We start from the raw sequence: 22,759 nt of genomic DNA on the forward strand, positions 1-22,759 counted from the left end.
GAGAGAGAGAGAGAGATCAGTTCTACAGTCAGCAGCTGGGACAGGGACCGGATCAGGACAAGCTGAGGCTAGTGGAAAAATCCATTTGGAAGACAGGTTGTGATTGCTTAGTTCAGCCTGGTCAAAGCCCTTGTGGTTCATACAAGAGGAGAGGACTGGCTGTCTAATGCTTCACTTGGAATAAGGGAATCAAAAAGGAACTCTGTGGTGACCTGAAAGAAAGAGGTTATCACCTGGAAAACCCTGAGGGGGTAAATTTCTTTGGCAAGACACTGAAGTGACTGATCTGAAGGAATCAGTTGTGCGTGTCCAGCAAACAACAAATCTCTCTGAAAATCGACAAGAACCTTGCTGAGCAGTAACCATTTACCTTTCAAACACCAAAGCCTGGTGAACTTTATAAATGTTAAATTCTGTGCACAGTATAAAAACTGCCTGCAACCAGTGAACTTGGAGAAATGAGAAGTGAGATTGGACTGTGAATCTGAACTTATACACACTACATACATGTGTGCTTAGAATTAGAAGGGGGTTGTTAGGTTAGTTAAGTCAATAGTGATAAGTTAAAAGTTTGATTCTGTTTTCATGTTTAAAGATAATTAAAAGCAACTTTTGTTTAAGTAACCTTCTGTCTTGGTGAATATCTATTCCTGCTGGGTTTTGGGTCCTCTGAGCTTGTAACAAAATAAACTTCTTGAACTATGAGGTGCTGGTCTTTAGGCATCTGTACCTTCTGCCTGAAGGGAACAGTGAGAAGAAGTTGTGACCAGGGTTATTGAGGGGGGACGGGGGGGGGGGGGGGGGGGGGGGTCCTGTTAGGATACTGGCTGCCTTCTTGAAGCAGTGTCTCAGTGAGATACATTCAATGGATGGGAGGACCATTTTTCTTCATGTGGAGGAGACTGAAGATAGAGATTTATCAAATCACAAAAGACATGGATAAGGTGTTGGTCAGTCTATTTTCCCCAGACTACAAGAGTCCAAAATGAAAAGGCACAGGTTGAAGACGAGATATAAAGACCGGAGGAGAAGCTTTTCCCAGAGGGAGTGGTTGAGGTGGAGACAATCACAATGTTTAATAGGCATTTTGACAGGTACATGGATGTCAGCCAGGCTGGCATGAACAAGTGGAGCTGGTATAACCACAACTATTTCATCCATCAAGGGTTCATCCAGGTCCTTGAATACAAAAATATAAATATTCAAGGACCAATCACCACAGCACATCGAAGTAATTGAGAGAAGTCACACCAATGCTTCTACTTTCCAAGGAATCAGAGATTTGGGGTGCCTTTGAACTTCTATTGATGCACTATAGAAAGTGGACTGACTGGTTGGATCATGGTCTGGTTTGGAAATTCGAGTCCCCGAGAAAGTAGAAGGGCGCAGAAGGTAGCAAACACAGCCAGGTCCATCACAGGCTCTGACCTCCTGTCCATTGCAGATATCTATAGAAGAGGCTGCCTCATGAAGGCAGCCAACATCATTCAGGACCCCCACCCCCTTGGTCACAACCTCTTCTCACTTCTCCCTTTGGGCAGAAGGTCCAGACGCCTGAAGACCAGCCCCTCTAAATTCAAGAACATTTATCAAGTTCTTCACCCTCCCTTGTTAGATAAATCACAAAGTACTGCCTGCACTATTATAGCTGTGAATATTTAACTACTTTTTGTATGTATTATCTATTTTTAATTTAATGTAGACTATTGTTTTTACAAAGTACCTGTTTGGCTGCCGCAAGTAGGAACTTCTGTGCATCTGTACATCGCACAACGTTCATGACAACAAAGTCATCACCATTCTCCTGCCAGTGTACTTTGTACGGCTGCATCAATGACAGAATCGACCTTTGAGACTGCTTGCAAAAGCACAAATATACTGTGATAAATGGGTTCAATTTGAGACTTAACAAGGAAAAACTGAAGTCAAATGTGCCGGTATTTTTGTGGAGTAAAGGGAATCACACTGTCAAGAGAGAGGAACTGGCCAAAATAGATTGGATGAGGGCACTAATAGGGACGACGGCAGAACAGAAATCGATGGAGTTTCTGCAAGAATTGAGGAAGGTGCAAGATAAATACAGACCAACAAAAAGGGAAATACTCACATGGAAATATATGAGGGAGTCAAAGCCAACATAAAAGAGAGGGCATACAAAGAAACAAAAATTAGTGGAAAGATAGAGGATTGGGGCTTTTAAAAAAACTTGCAGAAGGTAACTAAAAAATCATAAGGAGAGAAAAATGATGTATCAGAGGATACAAAAAGCCTTTTCAAGTACATCAAGAGTAGAAAAGTGAGAGTGGTCATATGACAGTGGAGAGATAATACTGGGAAACAAGATGGGAGAGGAACTATTTCATATCAGCCTTCTCTGTGGAAGACACTAGCATTGTATCAGATGTCTAAGGGTATCAGGGATGGGAAGTGAGTGCAGTTACTACTTCAAGTGAAAATGTGCTCAGAAAGGTGAATGATTAAGTGTCCTGGACCAGATAGATTACACCCTTGGATCCTGAAAGAAGTAGCGGTAGAGATTGTGGAAGTATTAGTAATGATCTTTATGGTACAGTCCTGTTCAAGAATGAAGGCAGCAAAAAGGAAATTATTGACCAGTTAGCCTGGCATCGGTGGTTGGCAAGATGTTGGAGTCAATGGTCAATGATGAGGTTATGGAGTTCCTGGAGATACATGAAAGGCCAAGGCCAGCATGGCTTCCTTAAGGGAAAATCTTGCCTGAAAAAAAAACTATTGGAATTCTTTGGAGAGTGACAAGCCGGCTGGGTAAGGGCAATGCAATGGATGTTGTGTATTTGGCTTTTCAGGAGGCCTTTGACAAGGTGCCGCACATGAGGTTAACTTACGATAAGAGCCCATGGTATAACAGGAAACATAGTAGAGTGGGTAGAGCATTGGCTGATTGTCAGGAAGCAGAATCAGAATACGAGGATCATATTCTGATTGGCTGCCAGTTGCTGGTGGTGTTCACAGGGATTGGTTTTGGGGCCATTTCTTTTTTTTGTTGCATATTAATGATTTAAGTTATGGAATGAATGGCTTTGTGGCCCAAATTTGCAGAAGATATGAAGGTAGGTGGAGGAGCAGATTGTGTGGAGGAAATGGGGAGGCTGCAGAAGGACTTAGAAGAATGGGCAGAGAAGTGGAAAATGTACGCTCATGCACTTTGTAGAAAAAATAAACGAGAAGACTTTTTAAAATGGGGAGTAACTTGAAAATACACAGATGCAAAGGGACCTGGGAGTCCTTGTGCTAGATGCCCTGAAGGTGAACTTGCAGGTTGAGTCAGTGGTGAAGGCAGCAAATGCAACACTGGTGTTCATTTCAAGAGGAATAGAATACAAGAGCAGGGACGTGATGTTGAGGCTTTATAAGGCATTGGTGAGACCTCACTTGGGAGTATTGTGAGCAATCTTGGCCTCCTTATTTAAGAAAAATGTGCTAATGTTGGAGATGATTCAGGGGAGGTTCAAAAGGATGACTGGAAATGAAAGGATTATCAAACTCTTGGCTTGTACTCTTTGGAATTTAGGAGAATGATGGGAAATCTCAATGAAACATTTTGAATGTTGAAAGATATGGACAGAGTAGATGTAGAAAAATTATTTCACACAGTGGGAGAGTCTAGGGCAAGAGGGCATAACTTCAGAACTGGGGGCATTCACTTGGAAGAGATTTATTCAGCCAGAGGGTGGTGAATCTGTGGGATTTGTTGCCAGTGGTAGTTGTGGAGTTCAGGTCATTGGGTGTATTTAAGGCAGAGATTGATAGGCTCTTGATTAGCCAGGACATCAAAGGTTATGGGGAGAAGGCCGAGCAGTAGGGCTGAGTGGGAAAATGGATCAGTGGCGGGGCAGACTTGATGGGCTGAATGACCTATTTCTGCTCCTATACCTTAAGGTCTTATAAACACGAATAAACAGAGGAAAACTGTAAAATCCATAAAGCGAAGAACCTGAGAAAAGAGAATTCACATTAACAACAAACTCATGAAAAGCCAAATGTGTCATAGAACTTGAGCTAACCGGGAGTGGGAGAAACAAGTGATCATTTACTGCAGAACTTTCTACACACGATCCAATAATACAGGCTTATTTTCAAAGATTTTAAAGGTTGCCTTTATAAGTCAGATGAAGGAGATCTTGCCTGTTTGGAGAGAACATACAAGGATCCCGCAGAGTGCAAGCTGTATCCATTCTTTAGTGTAGAGAGATCAAAGCTGCACAAAATAAACTCAGATAGAAATGGAGCAAAATTAAGCACACGTTGCCTATGTGCGGTTGGATGTACCCTGAGTCAGGGTACCAGGTTTCAACATTCTAATCAATCACAGTTGAGCACTTAGCTGATTTTGCATTATTCAGAAACACATTAACACCAGGCAGCTTTGATGAACCCTCAACAGAGAAGGTGGATGAAGTCCTATCAGTAACCTGTGTTCTTCGTAGTCTGTTGAGGAAAACGTTCCAGATCCGATTGGCACTGCATAGAAATCACATCGGAAACCATACACATGGTCTAAAAACAATGGCATTCCAGAATTTATAATAAAGTACAATGATCTAATAAACCTCGAGAAGGTCACTGCTTAGCTTTCCACACTCCAGGAAAGCCCAGATATCGGCCACTCCTTATAATTCAAGATCTCCTGTCCTGGTACTCTCCGTGTGAATCTTTTCCCACTTCATCCTTCCTGTAGTTGGGTGACCAGAATGGCCCACCGTAATCCAAGTATAGTCGACGAAGGCATGTTTGACAAACACCTTCATCACCATATATCTGTATTGCTTCTTTCACGGAACTATCAACTATACAACTTTCCAGTGCCCCACCATTTACTGTGCACATCCTGCCCTTGTTCAACTTCCCAAAATGCAACTCCTCAGACTTGTCCAAGTTGAACTCCCTCTGCCAATCCCTTGGCCCACTTTCCCAATTGATCTACATTTTCTTGTAATCTTAGATAACCCTGTATGCTCTACCGACTGCAAACTTTCTAATTATGCCAACTCTCTTCTTATCCAAATCATCAGTACAGATGACATACAACTGTGGAGCCAACACTGACCCTTGGCACAACTCTGATCTCCTCTACAGACCCAAATCACACCTGATCCTTGTCACACCCCTGATATCCTCTCCTAATCCTTGTAGCACACCCCTATCTCCTGGAATACTCCTGATCTCCCGACTGATCCCCTTCCACTGTCCCCGGAACACTCTGAACCCTCCACCGACTCCTGTGGCACACCACTGTCCCATGGGACACCTCGGATTTCCCTCCACTCACCCCTGTGACATCCCACAGATCCCCTCCTCAACCACCCTTTGTTCCCTACCACCAAGCCAACTGTCTCCAATGGGCAGCTCACCCTGGATCCCATGTGATTGGACCTTCCGGATCATGTGGTATCTGGTCAAAAGCTCGGTGGGATGAGTGACACCTTTACTGGGGGGAGGGGAAAGAGAAATCAAGAAGGGAAATTTAAACATATATTCCCTTTTATTTTTTAAAAACTAAAGAAGTACAAACCTGTTTTCTGTTGCACACAGTTTATTTAACAATATGGTATATAAGTAAGAAATGAGTTGAAACCAGTTTATACAGTGATTGAGATTTCGGTTTCCTTATTTATAGTAATTATATAACTTGCGTGATTTACACTTTCATTGCTTTCTTCTCATTTCAAGTTTCACAGAGAATGAAGGAGGAAAAGGAAAGATTTCTTCTATTAAAATCACCACAAGCTATCAGTGATCACCCTAGTTTCACTAAAACCAGTTTATCATGAAACAAAGCAACAATTTCTACATCTGCAAGACAAGGTTTGGCTTTTTGCCAATAGGTGTGCAATGGTCTATTTCTATCTATACAAAGTCAATACTTGAAACGCCTGCACAGACTTCACTCGAGAAAAACCTTCCCAGAACACGGCAGAAAATTATTGGTATACATTATATGTTGCATTTTTTAGGAAAAAGTTTTTTTCCCTGGTTTTTAAACACAAAAATGCTTAAAGTCTGAAAAGTACAAAATAAAAAATATGAATAATATGAACTTGCATTCATTTCTATTAAAAAAAAATCAGGCAATGAGTCATTTAGCAACAAAGGAAAACAAGAAACAAAATGGGGAAAATAACTCGACCAGAATGTGCAACCAGTCTGAACAAAAAATATATTCTTTGTATTTCAACAGCAAGCCATCCTTCAAAGTCTAAGGAAGTTGCAGTTCCTTCCAGGGATTCCATGTTCCCTAGACCAGCTGAAATTTTCAGTACAAAAAGTATCAGGAAAAATGTCTCCCAAAATGCTACAAGTTTTCTTCCACAAATTTTTCTAGTGTGTCACACGTGATGGTGGAGCTCGTGAGGCTAGAGGCGTCAGCGCCAAGTCCTAAGTCACCAGTGGCACTGTGAATAGCACTGATGCTGGGATTAGTCAGTTGTGGAAGCATTGCACTCTGTTCTGGGCTGCTGAAGTGTCCCTGATCCATGGGGTTAGCCTGGGGCGCTGCAAGTCCTGGGTGCGGGGAGCCCGTCTGGGGTGACACGTGGTGAGGGGAAGGTTGCGGCTGTATCCTGGGCGAAGGGCTGGAATGTGGAGGCTGGGACTGGGGGCGAGGCGAGGGCACTGGCTGCGGGGACCGCACCTGGTTGCTGAGGGAGGTGGCGATCTGTTGGCTCTGGAGGTGAGATGACTGCGTCTGTCCTGAGAGCATGTGCTGTTGGGGGCTCATGGGGTTGGGCTGGGCCGAGGAGCTCATCTGCTGCTTCATCTGCTGTTGCTGTAGGATGCGCTGCTGCAGCGTCTGCTGGATGGTGGGAGCCCCGTCGGTCGCCAGCCCTGGCTGCCCCATCTGGCCGATCTGCCCCATTGGCCCACTTTGAATGGGCAGATGCTGCTGCACGCGCTGCTGTGCCATGGCCTGTGGGTACGCTGGTCCTTGTGGTTGCTGGAACTGGGTGTGACCCGAAATCGCTCCAGTCATGTTGCTGCCTTGTTGCTGGATGAGCTGCCGCCTGATGAGCAGGTCCCTGTACTGGGGATTAATGGCTGGCAGGTTGGGATTGTGCCCTGGGTTCATCAGACCCAGGGCTTGGCCCTGGGTGTTCATGTTGCCCAAGCCTTGTTGCTGCGGGGATAAGGCCGGTCGCTGCACGCCTGCTTGCATAGGGCTCAGGTTCTGCAGGGGGTTCTGCATGCCTGCCTGGGCATGCATGCCTGCTTGCTGCATTCTGGGCTGGGGCTGAGCCTGCATGCCGGGCTGGCTGGCCTGGTATTTCGCGGTTCGTTGCTTGATGAATGCCGCCATGAGCTGTGGGTTGGACTTCAGAATGTTGAGCACTTGCTGCTGCTGCTGAGGAGAGCTGGGCGACTTCAGGGTGCGCAGGAGGTCCTGCAGAGCGTTGGGCGAGATGCTGCTGCGAGGGGGCTGCTGGGCCCCGGGCATCCTCTGGCTGGCTGATGTCTGTGGTGACGTCATCTGCATAGTGTTCCTCGCCATGCCCGCCTGCAGGGGCTGTGACTGGGACAGGGTCGTTCCCTGCGGCCACTGCCCTGGCTGCATGCCTGGCATCACCTGAGCCATCGGGAGCCGAGCCACCTTCATGTTGACGGGTGGCATCTGGCTGACTGGTCCCATTTGCTGGCCCATCATGTTCTGGCGGCCCATCCCCAGCCCGTTGTTCATGTTAGCCATTTGGTACAGGTGGTGTTGGTGTTGGGCCTCCAATTTAATCTGCCGGGCCACCTCCAGGGCAGCGGCCGGTGGCGGCTGAGCCGGTGGTGTTTGGGGGATTGCTGCCACCTGGCTGGTGGGCTTCCCCTGTGACGCGGTGCTGGGGGGCTGAGTCCTGGGAGGGTTAGGGAAGCCACTGGGCAAGGTGTTGGATGGGGGGGTTTGGGGCTGTGGTTGGGGCTGGGGGGTCTGAGGGGTGGCAGGCTGCTGCTGTCCAGTGGGGGTGACAGGAGCGGTTGAGGTAGGAGATGGCAAACTTTGCTGAGGCACGTTTCCACGCTGCATGGTGGCCATCCTCCTCCGCAGCATCTGTGCCTGTTGCAGCCGGTGCTGCAGCTGCTGCTGCCGGAGCTTGTGTTTGATGTTGAGGCAGAATGGCACTGGGCATTTGTTCTCCTGGCAGTGCTTGGCGTGGTAACAGCAGAGGGCAATAAGCTGCTTGCAGACAGGGCAGCCTCCGTTGGTCTTGCGTTTGCAGCCCTTGGTGTGTTGGACAACTCGTTTCATCTTCTGGCAGGATGGCAGCGAGCAGTTAGCGTTGCGGCACTGGCAGGCGTGGACCAGGGACTGGATACAGCGCTGGATGCTGAGCCGACGAGATTCCTGGGGGCTCTTGGATAGTGGATCGGGTTGGTTACTGCTCTCGTCATCTAAGCCCAAGCCCCATTTCACCATCTTGTGTTCATGGCCTTTATTGTTGTGACAGTTAACACACAGGTCGTAATCCTGGGCGGGGGGGGGGGGAGGGAAATAATCAAAATGAAAAACTCCGCATTTTTGACAGTCGACATGTACACCTCCCTACCCAGTAACCTTCTAGATTTTCCTTCCATCCATGTGCCTCGTCCCTTATGTGCCCCTAATGTTTCAGCCTCCATCTCCATCCCTGGCAAGCCATTCCAGGGACGCACAACTCTCTGTGTAATAAAACTTACCTGTGACATCTCTCCTAATTCTTCTTCCATTCAATTTGTACACACTTCCTCTAGTGTTTGTAATTCTTGCCCTGGGAAAAAGGTGCTGACTGTCCACCCCATCTATGCCTTTCAGAATTTTGTAGATCATAACAGTACCCCAATCTTGGCACAAATATAAATATCAATCTGCTCACTGCAAAAATCTGAATTCTAGAAACGATACAGGAAGAATTATATGCCACAGAAGACTGCTGGAGCCCTCTGCAGAGACCATTCTCTCACCATTACTGCTGGGTGTGGTTGAGGGTACCTTCAGTGACTAAATGTGGCTTGGGACATGAGGGTCTGCAGGCATCACCCCCCTCACCACACTGTGCTCAGTGATTGGTGGAGTGAGCTCTGACCAACCCTCTTTTCTGCTGACCTACAGGCAAAAATCGGTAGTGGTGGCTGTGCTGGGCTCACTGATCTTAGCAGCAGAGATGATGGGTTAATAGCTCTGTCATTCTTGGACTTCTCTACCAAAGCAGGAACACTGCAGGCCCCTCACTGCTCTTTTGTCAGTTAAGGTTTCAAGGACCACTCACCCTGCAGCATTGGAGAGCTATGACAATAACTCATCTTACCTCACAGACCGTGCAGTGCCACCGCGTTTCCACATGGTGCTTGCACTCGTTACATGTGTAGACGAACCGGTCCTGCCCTTGATTGTGCAGCTCCACCAGCATGCACATGGTGGACCACTTGGCTCGGCGCAGCGATGAGAACTCCAGGTGTTTGTCCCTGGCCAATGTCAGGAAAGCATCACGGCCATCCATCAAATCGCAGCTCAGCAAGGCATCAGGGTCCACAACAGAGGGCAAGGTGTTCACCACTGGTCCAGCATGGAAGTGGATAACAAAAAATACCTGAAAAATCCCAGCATCCTCATTAGCAAGGAACACAAGCATCTGGCACATTAACACAATCCTTGAATTTTAACACTCGCTCAAAATTTAATGCACTCTTAGAAAAATATACTTATCAATGAAATGTCGGAACATTTACTCAAAATTATTTTACAGCAATAGGTCAATAGCATTTCATCACATCATTTACAAATATAAGTAATGCAGAGCCCCCAGAACCACAATGGACTGTTACAGCAAAGTGAAGCTTCTAATAGAGGTGTTTTAGAGGGTTAAAAGTCTTGTCTGTAGCCAGCATCAGGATTAATTCAAGTTCAGCTTTATTGTCTCATGTACCAAGGTGCAGTGAGAAAATTTTTTTTGTGAGCAGGAGTGGATGTCCAGCTAAACATCCCATAGTACAGCAAGAAAAAAAAACCGTGCCGAGTTACAGAGAGTGAGATCAACATAATTGTACTGGTGAGGTTAATTCAGAAACCTGATACTGTCCTTGAATCTGGTGATGCATGATTTCACAACTCATGAATCTTCTTCCCAGCAGGTGGAGGGAGAAGAGAATGTGGCCAAGTAGGATGCTGTTTTGTATGTTGGCTGTTTTTCCAAGGCAGTGGGAGGTATAGATGGGAACGATGGAGTGCAGGGGAGTATGGTGGGGTGAGCCACATTCACAACCATGTGTGGTAAAAACACAATGGTTGAGAAACTCAGGTCAAACCACATGTGGCATTATGTTAAGCAGTTTCCGCACCTCACAATGATGCATCCACAGGATATGTTGGTCAGTATAACCCTGAAATTGATCTTGTACCAAAGCTGGATTAGGAAATGTGGTAAAATACAAACTGGCCAAACAAAGGCAGAGTTTAAAGGCATATATGTAATTCTCTGGTCTAGCTGATGTTAGATCTGTCAGATAATTCACAAAACAGTCTTTGAATCACTGGACACAAGCGAAGTGACACACAAATCCCTAGATTAGATTTCAGGTTGTTCAAGAGAGTGTTCTAATTTGAAGGAAATTACCAATTTCCTACTCTATATTCCCCCATGAGAAGGTGGAAACAGCCTGCAAACATTGCCGAGACTACTGTGGAGACTCTAAGGCCAATCTGGCAGGAGATCGGATCCTACTTTCCTGCTTCTTTGACATTTCAAACTGGGAAACTTGGCACCGGCTAACTCTGTACTAGTGGACAAAGCTGGAACAATGCTGTGGAGATTAAGCATGTGATATACTATAATGAAGTAGGATTATTTATAAATCTGAAATCGAATATGATAATCTTTTGTCAATCCTCTAGATCTCTAGTCATTCCAATTTCTGTCTGTAATGTGCTCCTTTGACATCTTCAAGAGGTTTCTTACTCCTTTCTAATCTTTTTCTTTGGCTTGGCTTCGCGGACGAAGATTTATGGAGGGGGTAAAAAGTCCACGTCAGCTGCAGGCTCGTTTGTGGCTGACCAGTCCGATGCGGGACAGGCAGACACGATTGCAGCGGTTGCAAGGGAAAATTGGTTGGTTGGGGTTGGGTGTTGGGTTTTTCCTCCTTTGCCTTTTGTCAGTGAGGTGGGCTCTGCGGTCTTCTTCAAAGGAGGCTGCTGCCCGCCAAACTGTGAGGCGCCAAGATGCACGGTTTGAGGCGTTATCAGCCCACTGGCGGTGGTCAATGTGGCAGGCACCAAGAGATTTCTTTAGGCAGTCCTTGTACCTTTTCTTTGGTGCACCTCTGTCACGGTGGCCAGTGGAGAGCTCGCCATATAATACGATCTTGGGAAGGCGATGGTCCTCCATTCTGGAGACGTGACCCATCCAGCGCAGCTGGATCTTCAGCAGCGTGGACTCGATGCTGTCGACCTCTAATCAGTGACACTGAATATCAGCAAACTCGTGATCAAGGAGGAAGTGGTTCACTGTGCCCTTACAATAGGGATTGTTGGATTAGAGACAGAAGTGGGATTCCTTTGAAGGGACTCTTTTTGCTTCTCTTTCCCTGACTGTAAGGGGCGCTGGGCATTTTCAGCTGATGGAGAATCTTTGCCTGCCTTATGGTAGATTAAATGCAATATTACTCTCGTTTTATTACATGACCACAAAATTAATCTCGATCTCGAATCTTCACCTCCTTCATCCCAATGGCTGATAGCACTTTACATCAGCTGCCATACCAGCGTTCTGAGAAAGAAGAGCATATTGGGAAAACAAAGCAACTGCACAAGTTGGCCAAGTTTAAACATCTCACACGGAGTACCTCTTTATGCTTTTCCATTGTGATGTAGAGCTTCTGCGACAAGTCATTAGCTACATTTGGCATTCCAGGCTTTTTCTTGTTAGCTCGACTGATGCTGCTCTTATTCTTGTTAGTTTTCTTATTGTTCTTTTTCTTTGCATTTTTGCTGTCTCCTTTCTTCCCCTGGGAAAGGTATAACAGGGTGTTGAAACAATTTTGCATACACCACTTCAGTCCTTTCACAGATACAGAGAAAACAAGGTATTTCACCAAATTCCTAACAGCTTTTCTGATGTTCACACACAACAAATATCCATGATTGAATTCTAGATGCAGTAAAACCCCTGGTATCTGACACCTATGGGGACTGGTGGAAGCTGGATACGTGTATTTTCCAATTACTTGAGACTTCCTCTTACAATCCCCAGCTAATACAGCTGCATTAAGAATAAACATTTGAAAGGACAAAAGACAAAAATACTACACTGAACAAACTTCACTTGCATGAATATATAAACCTTAAAACATTTTACTTTATTTTCAGTCACATTCTTTAAAAACATTTAACCGTCGCTGCATCTGCAGGTTTCTCCCCCTCCACGGAGCCGCCCGAAAAACAAACAATAACATTATGGATAATTAACACCCCCCCCACCCCCAGGTTTACAGATAAAGCCTCTGACCAGGGCGACTCTTACTAGGCAGGGAAAAGGAGACACTTTAAGAGAGTCACCCCAACGGTGAACGGCATCAACCAGATCTTCATCCTGGGCAACACCATTGTTGTTTCACACAACTTTATTCAAACAGCTGCTACGAGCAAAGTCTGACCAAGGCTCTCCCTCCGCTGGCTGAATATTTCCTCCCATCTTCTCCAAAGGTTTATATATTATATAATGGATTTGTGTTAATATTAATCTTAAAGTTAAGTTAAAATCTTACATATTTTTACTAAAGGTTTTTGAGTGGACAGGGGCACACTCACACATAGACACTCCCTTAATTCTTTAAGATGGCACATGACAAGCAACTGTGGAGATGAAATATCTGCTAATTCTGTAGCTGAAGCAAGAAGATGAAAAGCTTTATGATGATTCTTGAGATAATGAGAACAATGGAGTGTTTGTCATTAAAAACTGAAGTATTTAAGTACTCAAGAAGAGGTGCTGGCTGCTCAAAGAGGCTATCTGTTTAAATACTAGGCCCTTAGTTTATCTACTTATGTTGTTCAATTGAAAATTTAGAGGCAGTTGTTCAAATAAACAGGACTTTTAATTTAATGATTAACAGACTATCTGGAATCATATTCATTAAAAAGTGGATGAGGTTACTTTTAGCATATAGATGCAAATTAACGTTGAAGTGCTTCAAGAGGCCATTTGTCGTGATTCATGCAGTTGGAAAAATGAAAAGAAGCAGAAATTATGTCATGTGATGAGAATTTTAGGTGAAACGTATTACTGGAACACGAGGCATTTTGAAACCAGGAGGTTGACCACACTGTAAAAGAAAGGATTGAAAAACTAGCCTCTGGAGAGAGAGAGAGAGAGAGAGAGAGAGAGAGAGAGAGAGGGGGGAAGAGGGAGAGTGCTGTTCTGTATTGTATTATCCTTATCATAGGAGATTCACAAAATCAGTGGCAATAAAGAAGAGCTACTTCACTGTCTCTTTGACAAAAGAGGTCAGTTTTTGGATTGAAGATACAGTAACCAGAAAAGGACAGGTGTGTTACAGCTGGAAAAAAGGGTACACAGAATAAGTGGCTTTTGAAAAAAGGAAGATCACTTCACTGTCTTTTTGGAAAAGCAGACAGAATTTTACTGGGCCCATTTTGTAGTTGGTCACTTCGTGTATCCCTTGACTGGGTTTGTGAAATCATCGTGGAAGAAAATAGCCACTTTGCTGTCTCTTTGGAAAAGACACACATTCCAAAATCTCCAAGCAAGAGAGAAAAAATCATTCACATGAAGAAACATTGCTCTGAACACAACTCTACAAGAAATTTGTGAGTTTTAGAGGTCTAATGGCTTGATGTTCAACATACTTCATTTTTGCTTTTGAGCAACAATTTAAAGAAATCTGACGCCTCACACTTATTCCATAATTGTTTTTGAACAACAGTAAAACTGAGTTTCAACACAAAAGCTTTCTGAGACTGAACTTTTAAACGTTTAAAACATGGAATAATCTTCACCTTACCATACTTACACAACCAGACCCAACTAAATTTAAGACAGCTCTTCCCAAAAAGTCTTCCTTGAGCACTCCCTCCCACACCTCCAGTTTAAATTCCATGTGGAATATTTTGAAGGATCAGGAGCCAAGAACTTTAAAGTCATCTCTTCAGAATCAAGCTTAAACTGTAATGGTTTGGGTTTTAACACGCACATATTTACATTTGTGTATAGTGAGGTTAATTTTAGAGTTTAAGTTATTAATAATAAAAATTATTGTTTTAACCAAAACCATCATCTTGGTTATTCCCATTGCTGCTGATCTAGTTCATGTTACTTTAGAGAACATTTACTTTTACCATTTTAAACTTTTATTTATTCTTATTTATATTAGTTTTATTGACTTTATTTCTTTTTTTTTTTGCCAGATGGTTGAGGTTGCAGTCGCTTCATTCCCAGATAACAGGGGTTTACACTCTATTTACATCACAAATTAAAATGTTGCATCTTTCAGGTAACCACAGTAATGAAACCTGGTTAAAATCGATAAAAATAGCAGTTCTGGGACAGAAGAGGAAGGGAAAGAAAGACTAAATTAATGAAACTTCTGTGGCCAGAAATGGGAGAATGGTCTTTGCCTGTTCCTCTCTCCACAGTCGCTGCCTGACCCAATTTTAAGTCTTTTCTTTCATTTCAGATTTCCAGTATTTTGCTTTTGTATTATAAAGACACATGTTGTTCTATCTCTAAGTGTAACATCATGAATTTCAACACAGCCACGTATGAAATGGCGAAACATCAGCAGGCATCAGTCACTAGAGCAGCCTGCAAAAGTGAAAGTAAAAGATTCAAAGTGACCACTGCTCAACACTCACGTCTGGGGTTTCACTGGGAATGCTGTTCTCCTCTCTTTTCCGTTCCTCTTCTTCCTGTTCCAACTCTTTGATGCTTTCTTCAAGCACATTGGGCCAAAAATCTCCCTCAAAATAAGGCAACTCATTTGCACTTGTCAGTCGGTCCTCTGTAGCTTGTTTGAAGATATCCTGCCAGCAAATCAAAACTACATTAACACCAAATGACAGGGTGTATCTGTAGAAAAATATGTACATGTGAAAATAGTCAACGATGGAGAATTAAAAATTATTTCCCACAAATACAGACGGAACGTTGAGATTTTTCTTTGCTCTTTTAACTACTGATATGGTGTCAATATTTCAAAATATTTTTATTTACCAGAATTCATCAACTAAGGAACATTTCATGTTTCAGCAAACTTAGAGCAAGTTTCTGAGCAGTGTTGTGAGTGTTGGCTGAACCACTGGCTGTATAAGTCTTGACAAGGTTGTCGGCTTCACTTCAATTCACCTATCATCTCATGTCAAAGATAATTCACAAGATATAGAAGTAGGCCCATCGAGTCTGCTCCATCCATCTAATCCATCCACCCACTCAGCCCCTCTCCCTGGCCTTCTCTCCGTAACCCTTAATGTCTTGACTAATCAAATACCTGTCAACCTCTGCCTTAAATACACCTAATGACCTCACTTCCACAGCTGCTTGTGGCAACAAGTCCCACAGACTCATGATGCCCTGACTAAACAAATTTTCTGCATCTGCTCTAAAATGGTGCCCTATTCTCCTGAAGTTGTGCCCTCTTGTCCATGCCTGACCATGGGAAACATCCTTGCCACATCTACTCTGTCCAGGCCTTTCAGCATTCGAAATGCCTCGATGAGGTCCACCCTCATCCTTCTGTATTTCCAACAAGACCAAGAGCTGACAATCATTCCTCATGTAATAACTGTTACATACCTGGAATCGTTCTAATTTGTATTGAAAATCGATGATTTGGTTTCATGAAAGAGATGTTAATTAATAAACTTTGAAGTCAATGGATTGACAAAATGGTTTCTATAAACAACTTGAGGTAGCGGGAATTGAACATGCTTAAACCAATTGGAAAACCTCTAGTCTGATGAAGTGTTTTAATTGCATGTTGGGTACATCCCTGAACTTTACGACATCTGGCTCAGTGTGCAGGTTGAAATGCTCTAGTCCACCACTGCAGGGACTTGACCTGTGCCAGAGAGTGCCTAAGGATTCCGGACTTAAACCTTTAGGGTTCCCAGTTCACTGCATATTTATTGCTATGTCAGAAAAAGAATAAAACTTTAAACAAAAAAATGGTGCATCATATTTGAAACAAATATTTGAAAGATTTGTTTTGTTTCATGAAATATATTAAACTTATAATTAAAGAGATGTACTATACTTTCATTTATACCAAATGCTGTTGAAACATACGTACATGTAATTAAGCTTAAAACCCAAAACCAGGTGCTAATAGAGCTGTCCTGGTAACTGCTTCCTCAAACTAATGGCACCACCTTCCCAACATGCTGGCCATGAGACCCTCAATCTGATTGATACACGATCAAAAATCGGACTCCAGCACTCAGGCTTGGAATATTAATAAAACATTTTTATTACCCACAAACAAAAAACTCTGCTTTACATTTTCATGAGCTGAGATTAATAGATAGGAAGCAATGACAAACCCCTTAATGATACAATAAACTCTTAAAACTTCTTACTGACTGAAAAAAAAGGATACCCCATTCTGAACTTTCAGTACTTTCAAAATCCCCACAAACCATGGACAGGCCTTGAATAGTTATCTCTAATTGCTATGAATGTAACATGAATGTAACATGAATGTAACATGAATGTAACATGAATGTAAAAATCTGATAATTAATAAGCCATCGACTACTTGTCTGTTTGAACACACATCCAGACATAATTAGGATTAAAACTGTTCAGTTTATTTGGACTAAGGGCTACTTTTCCAGAAGCTTCCTTGCCCAAGTTGGGAGTTGGACATTTCAGTCACATAGGATTGTAGGAGTAATACGGAGTCAGGATGCCTGGGGAAGTGTCAGTCAGCATTAGCTGTATGTATTCACTGGTCAGCTTTACAAAGGGATAACATTAAAGGAACTAGATTACAGTGTGGCTGCCTGTAACTACTTTTGAAAACGGAATGAATAATAGAACTTCAGAACTAACCTTGTAATCGTGTATGATTCGCTCAGCAAAAGCTTTATCCAGCATTTTCTTATACCATTCCTGCAACCGTTTAGGTTTGGGGATCTTCTGATCTGCTGGGTGGCAGTGGAAAATGTAGTCATCACCTTCACTGGGGGGGCATGCCCATATATGGCCTTGTGTAAACCTGTGCATAACAAATAGATCACAAGTTAAAGTAATTATTGAGAGAAAGCTAGTCCACGATCCAACATTAGTGGGAAAATTGCAAGCATATTTCAGTTTGAGAAAACTGTTCCAAAATATTTGGTTCGGATGTAACCATAATTCCAAACAAAAGGAATGGGACATGGAGCAACACACAGCATACTGGAGGAACTCAGCGGGTCAGGCAGCTTTCATGGAGGGAAATGGCCAGTTGATGATTCTGGCCAATATCCCTTCACCAGGAATAACCAGATGGCCACTCGATTAGAAGGGGGTTGGGGGGGGGGGGAGTGTAGCACGGCTGGGAGGTGAGCGGTGAATCTGGTGGGAAAGGGAAGAAAAAGAAAGGACTAAGAGATGAATGGAACATGAGGTGATCAGCTTACACCAGAAGATTATAGCAAGGTCATTCAGAACAATTATACCCCAACTCCACCCGGCAGGCCTCGGAGGTTGAGCAGGGGATCTCCAGCCACGGCCCAAGGCAAAGGAACACTACCACTGGTGCAGCTGCAGTCAGGATGGATTCCACCTTGCACTTGCTGGCTGAAGGCCGTGGATGCAGATGAGAGTTGAACCAGGGGTCAAGGGGGTACGATGGAGAGCAAGCTGCTAGGTGAGAATGAATTGAGCTCAGCATCTGGGCTGGTAGAGGGGACACACTGGGGAGGCTGGAGGTCCCTTGACCACTGTCTCTGAAGAGAGTGGCAGTGGAGCGTGGCTTCTTCAGTCAGCATTGGAAAGGCACGCAAATAAGAGTCAAAGTGAAACACAAAAATCTGCAAACACCGTGGTTGAAGTGAAAACAACGCTGGAGAAACTTAGCAGGTCAAGCAGTGTCCTTTACATATCAGGGATAAAAATATAACCAACATTTCGGGCTAGAGCCCTCATCAAGGTATGGAAAAATGTTGGCAGACATCCAAACAAAAGAACAAAATCAGGTGCTGTTCCTCCAGTTTGCGGGTGGTCTTGGTGCAATAATACATAAGGTCACCTCCCTCCCTCGGCTGCCAACCTCATTGCCTCCCATCCCTACACTGCTCATTTCCACCTTCTACCCAAGATACACAAACCCAACCATCCTGGCAAACCCATTGTTTCTGCTTGCTCTTGTCCCACTGAATTAGTTTCATCTCACCACAGTCTGGGGCCCCAAACAGGCCTTTCAAGTGAAGCAACACTTCACTTGTATATCTGCAGGACTGATTTACTGCATCCAGGGGTGCTCCCTTTGTGGCCTTCTCTACAATGGAGAATTTGGGAGATTGCTTCACTCCGTCCGCACCAGTGACAGAGACCTCCCATTAGCCAACCATTTCAGTTCTATGTCACACTCATATGTCTGTTCATGGCCTTATGTACTGTCCCACCAAGACCACTACAAATCGGAGAAACACACCCGATTTTCAGTCTGGGCCCTCTCCAGCCAGAAGGCATTAACATTGACTTTTCCAGTTTCTGCTAACGTGCTCTCCCCTTCCCTTCACCTTTCCAGTTTTCCTCCATCCCTTCACCTAGCCATCCCTCCTCCCCTTGATTGCTACTGGCCCCTCCCTCCCTTCGCCACCTATCACCTCCAGCCTGTGACTACACCTACCCCTCCCCACTCTTTTGTCCAGATGCCTGGCAACATTTTTCCACACCTTGAACTGAAGTGTTAGTTATGTATTTTTTTTTAACCTTTGCTATAAAGGACATTGCTTGGCCTGCTGAGTTTCTCCAGCTTTGTGTTTTTACACAAACAAGAGCTTCACTCTGTACTTCAGTATCCATGACAATAATAAATAAATCTAAATCTTTTAGCATTCAAAAATTCCAAACATTCACAACTTTGTGAGTGAAGAAATTTCTGCTCAATATCCTATTTTTATCCTGTGATTGTGATTCAAGGTAGGAAAACAGATTCTCACCATCCAAATTGTAAGCAAAATACAAGTATTTAAAAGACAAAGATTGCTCACAGCCAAATGTATTGGGACAGGATCATTGAAAAAATTAATTTTCATGGAAATATTTTGTGAGCTACAGAAGGAAATCGGATATGTATGACTTGAGAATGCACACAAGCAGCATGTGCTTAGATGTCAAGAGATATTACCTCTTGCAGAAAAAAAATTGGTAGTCGCTTGAATTAAGAGGACATTTCCAAATGAACAAGTCAAAATGTTACTAGGGTTAGGGGATTAATTCTCCTGGAACTCTGCTTACTAGATTCTTCCTTAATGATCAACATTTGTGAATTTTAGTGGTTTAAAAGGGTCAGTATTGTGTATGCTGCCACAGCACACACTGGAACATTGTGGAGTGACATGGAAGAGGGTGGTTATGACAGACTTGATGACTTTAATGGTCTCTTCCACGCTTTTTACAAAGCACATGAGATTAGAGACAAGGGATGACACATCCACAATGCAACTCCTAAGACCCTAAAGTGGAACTTACCCTAGTTTTTTCACATACTCTAGATAACCAATTAAAATTTCATGATAGACTGCGGTTCGAAGGCATCTTGGGCGGAAGAAGTGAATACTGTCAAGGTATGATATGTACACACGCCTGCAAGAGAAATAGGATCGGACATTAGCAGGAGATTAAAGGGACTTTAAACTGAACACCCTGCAAAGGGGAACAAAGCTAGGTGAGTACTGTAGAACCAAGTCCACGCCAGCTGACAGTGAACTGTTTCAGTACATTCCTTAAGTCAACCCACCTTTATAGGTTATGGTACCTCAAGAGTCCATCAATGCCTTCAGTATTTATGCCCTTTTAGGCAGTGAGTTCCAGTACTCACCATCGTATTTGTGAAAATAGTCTCTTCCCTTTAATCTTTCAACTATTTACTTTGAATCTATGCCATCTAGTTACTGACCTCTGTTAAGGTTCCGTTCCCACCCACTCGGTTTTACAATGTTGCATTAAAGGGCAAACTTTCTTATCATAATTTTATTTTCTTGCATTACTCCAATTTCAAAATTGTACATAAAACACTACAGCACTTTGGCCCTTAATGTTGTGCTCTATATATTCCTACCAAAAAAAAAAGAAACCCTTCCTACCTCATAACCCTCTATTTTTCTTCCATCCATGTGTTTAAGTCTCTGAAATGCCCCTAATGTTCCAGCCTCCACCACCACCCCATCAAGACCTTCCACAATTTACTCCTGATGTCTCTCCTAAACCTCCCTCCCTTCATTTTGTACAGACGTCCTCTGGTGTTTGCTGTTCCTGCCCTGGGAAAAGGCACTGGCTCTCAATCTTGTAGACCACGATTAAGATCCTCTGTCTTTAAAGCTCGGTGAAATTAAACTGTCCTTGACCAAGTACATAAAATGGAACCAAAACAAGCTATATATAAAGAACCTGCTAACTAGATTGCGCTCATGGTATACCAGTACCTTGTGTTAGGAGTTGGACAGTCAGAACCATATTCCTGGACATGCATCCCAAAGAAACAGACATCAACACCATCAATCTCTTCAAAAGCAAAAAGTGCTTTGGTTCTGTAAGGAAAAGTTTCCGACATTTCACCCGTATCCACAAACCTGAAAGGAGAAAAGAAGCCATGATTACAGAGATTCCTATTGGGTTACAACCTTCCCTCAACTGAAAGTGCAGACGAAATCTCCTGCTTAAAATGTTAGAGTAGGGTAGGGCACAAACTGAGGAAACACCATTTAATTTTTTTTTATATAGAGAACTAAAGAGTCAAAAACTGAAACCAATTGTCAGATTTTCCTTTCTTCTCAAATCTGTTGCGTGAACTCTGACCTGCACTAACAAACTTGAAGCAACAGCAAAATACTACAGCTACTAAAAGTACCAAGGAAAAAATCAGGAAATGATGGAAATCTCAGTTGGTGGGACTCCCTGGCTTGTTGTGTGCAACTAGCGTTCCCTTTGTGACATCAAGGAGTTTAGCTTCATTCCTTCAGCAGTCTGTGGCTGTCAGCAACAAATTACAGCTCCTTCTAAACTTAATGACCAGCTGGCACCATTGCAATTATAGCCAAATTGTATGATAATCAGGGGGCATTTTACTCATGACGACAGCCTGTTAGGTGCCCTTTGTCCTCTTCCTTCCACCTCTCAATGTTCTTATGCTAACCACCATCGCCTCAATCTTCAACCTCTGGCTCCATCTTCCTCTGACCTTCCCAAACCGATCCCATTTTTTTCTGATCTGCTCCACTCAGATCCTGGCTTGTGTTCCATATTCCCATTCCTGAATCCATCTGTTCCAAACAGCATCCCCTCTTTAAGAAGATCACCACCATCCAACTACAGCTCTCTCTTCAACTTCACTGAGATCCACAGGAGATTGCAGAAGTTGGAATCTGAAGCTAAACACACTCTGATGAAGGAACTCAACAGGTTGAGCAGTGTCTAGGAGAAAAAGAATGGTCACCATTTCGGTCTTCATCAAGTCTTGACATACTTTGGCTTGAAATGTGGACTTTTTTTCTCCCACGGATGCTATTCGACCTGCTGAGTTCCTCCGGCAGAGTATTCAGCGTTGATTTCATTTTCCTGTCTCAGGCTCCTTGGATTTGATTTTGTGTTAGTTTATTCACAACACCGAAGTGTCCTGAAGAAGCCTTGAATGAGATCTGTAGAGCATTTATCTACAACTGGGATCATCATCCCCATCTTTGGCCTCACAGTATCATCTGCAGACAACAAGTTTACCTTCTACTTGAGTTTTCAAATGCATACTCCTCAGGAGAAAATAACCATGAAACTCTAGGTGCCAGTTTACTTGCCTGCTTTTCATCCCTGGTTTAACTTCCACTGTTTTATCCGAGCTGGAAACAACACGGACAAAAACTTCTCCAGCTTCAGGGTGGTTCTGCCGCCGCAGAAATTTGTTCACTCTGTCTTCTAAATGATTCCCTAATCTGGTTATTGGTAACCCTGGAACAGAAATTGAGCATAAGCAATAGTTCACGGTATGAACGGCCTATTTTTCAAGTACAGCAAACCAAATGTAAATGAGCATTTCATTTGTAGTGTGGCAGCTTTATAAGTGACTAGGATTCAAACCAATCAGTGTATGAGAATGTTTGCGTGAAAAGAATTTTATCAACTGGCCATATTTCTTTGGATCTCTTGTTAGAATGACAATTTCCTTAGAGTGAATGCAGCAGCAATTGGCCTGGTGCATCACCGGTTCTCATGCAGACAACGCAGGAGGATAAGCCCTGCAACATTAGCATATACAGGTATTAGCACAATTTACTGATCGAGTTGCTACAAGAAAATTGCAGTGCAACTGGCACAAAGGAAAGACTTGTGGTGAATAGAAATACAGATTTGTTTGTAATGATCAATGAGTCATTTCTTAAGTGAAATTTTGTTGATGGCATAAAAGACCCATGGCATAAAGACCACCCCTCATTTCAGCAGGGAATATTAAGAAATTTTTTTGTCTTTTTACGGGTAAGCAAATGGTACATTTGCTTGTGAAGAGGGATTATGCAAATGAATCTTTTATTCTCTGGACACTGAGGTGATCTCAG

At 43.4% G+C, this 22,759-nt stretch overlaps 1 protein-coding gene across 4 annotated transcripts in view; it reads right to left on the reverse strand.

Annotated features, from left to right (window-relative positions):
* Window positions 1-5,554: 5,554 nt before the first annotated feature.
* Window positions 5,555-22,759, reverse strand: part of LOC138747170 (CREB-binding protein-like) — a 116,746-nt gene continuing 99,541 nt past the window's right edge. For all 4 annotated transcript variants that reach the window (XM_069906150.1, XM_069906152.1, XM_069906151.1 and 1 more), the window contains 8 exons: window positions 22,004-22,154; window positions 20,639-20,785; window positions 19,686-19,799; window positions 17,055-17,220; window positions 14,861-15,028; window positions 11,833-11,994; window positions 9,303-9,584; window positions 5,555-8,485 (listed from right to left, as the gene is read on the reverse strand). In XM_069906150.1, coding sequence (XP_069762251.1) covers window positions 6,332-8,485; window positions 9,303-9,584; window positions 11,833-11,994; window positions 14,861-15,028; window positions 17,055-17,220; window positions 19,686-19,799; window positions 20,639-20,785; window positions 22,004-22,154 — 3,344 coding nt within the window. In that variant the 3' untranslated portion in view covers window positions 5,555-6,331. The remainder of the gene's footprint in view (window positions 8,486-9,302; window positions 9,585-11,832; window positions 11,995-14,860; window positions 15,029-17,054; window positions 17,221-19,685; window positions 19,800-20,638; window positions 20,786-22,003; window positions 22,155-22,759) is intronic.

Source organism: Narcine bancroftii, chromosome 12 (assembly GCF_036971445.1).
Source record: "Narcine bancroftii isolate sNarBan1 chromosome 12, sNarBan1.hap1, whole genome shotgun sequence".
Taxonomy (NCBI): Eukaryota; Metazoa; Chordata; class Chondrichthyes; order Torpediniformes; family Narcinidae; genus Narcine; species Narcine bancroftii.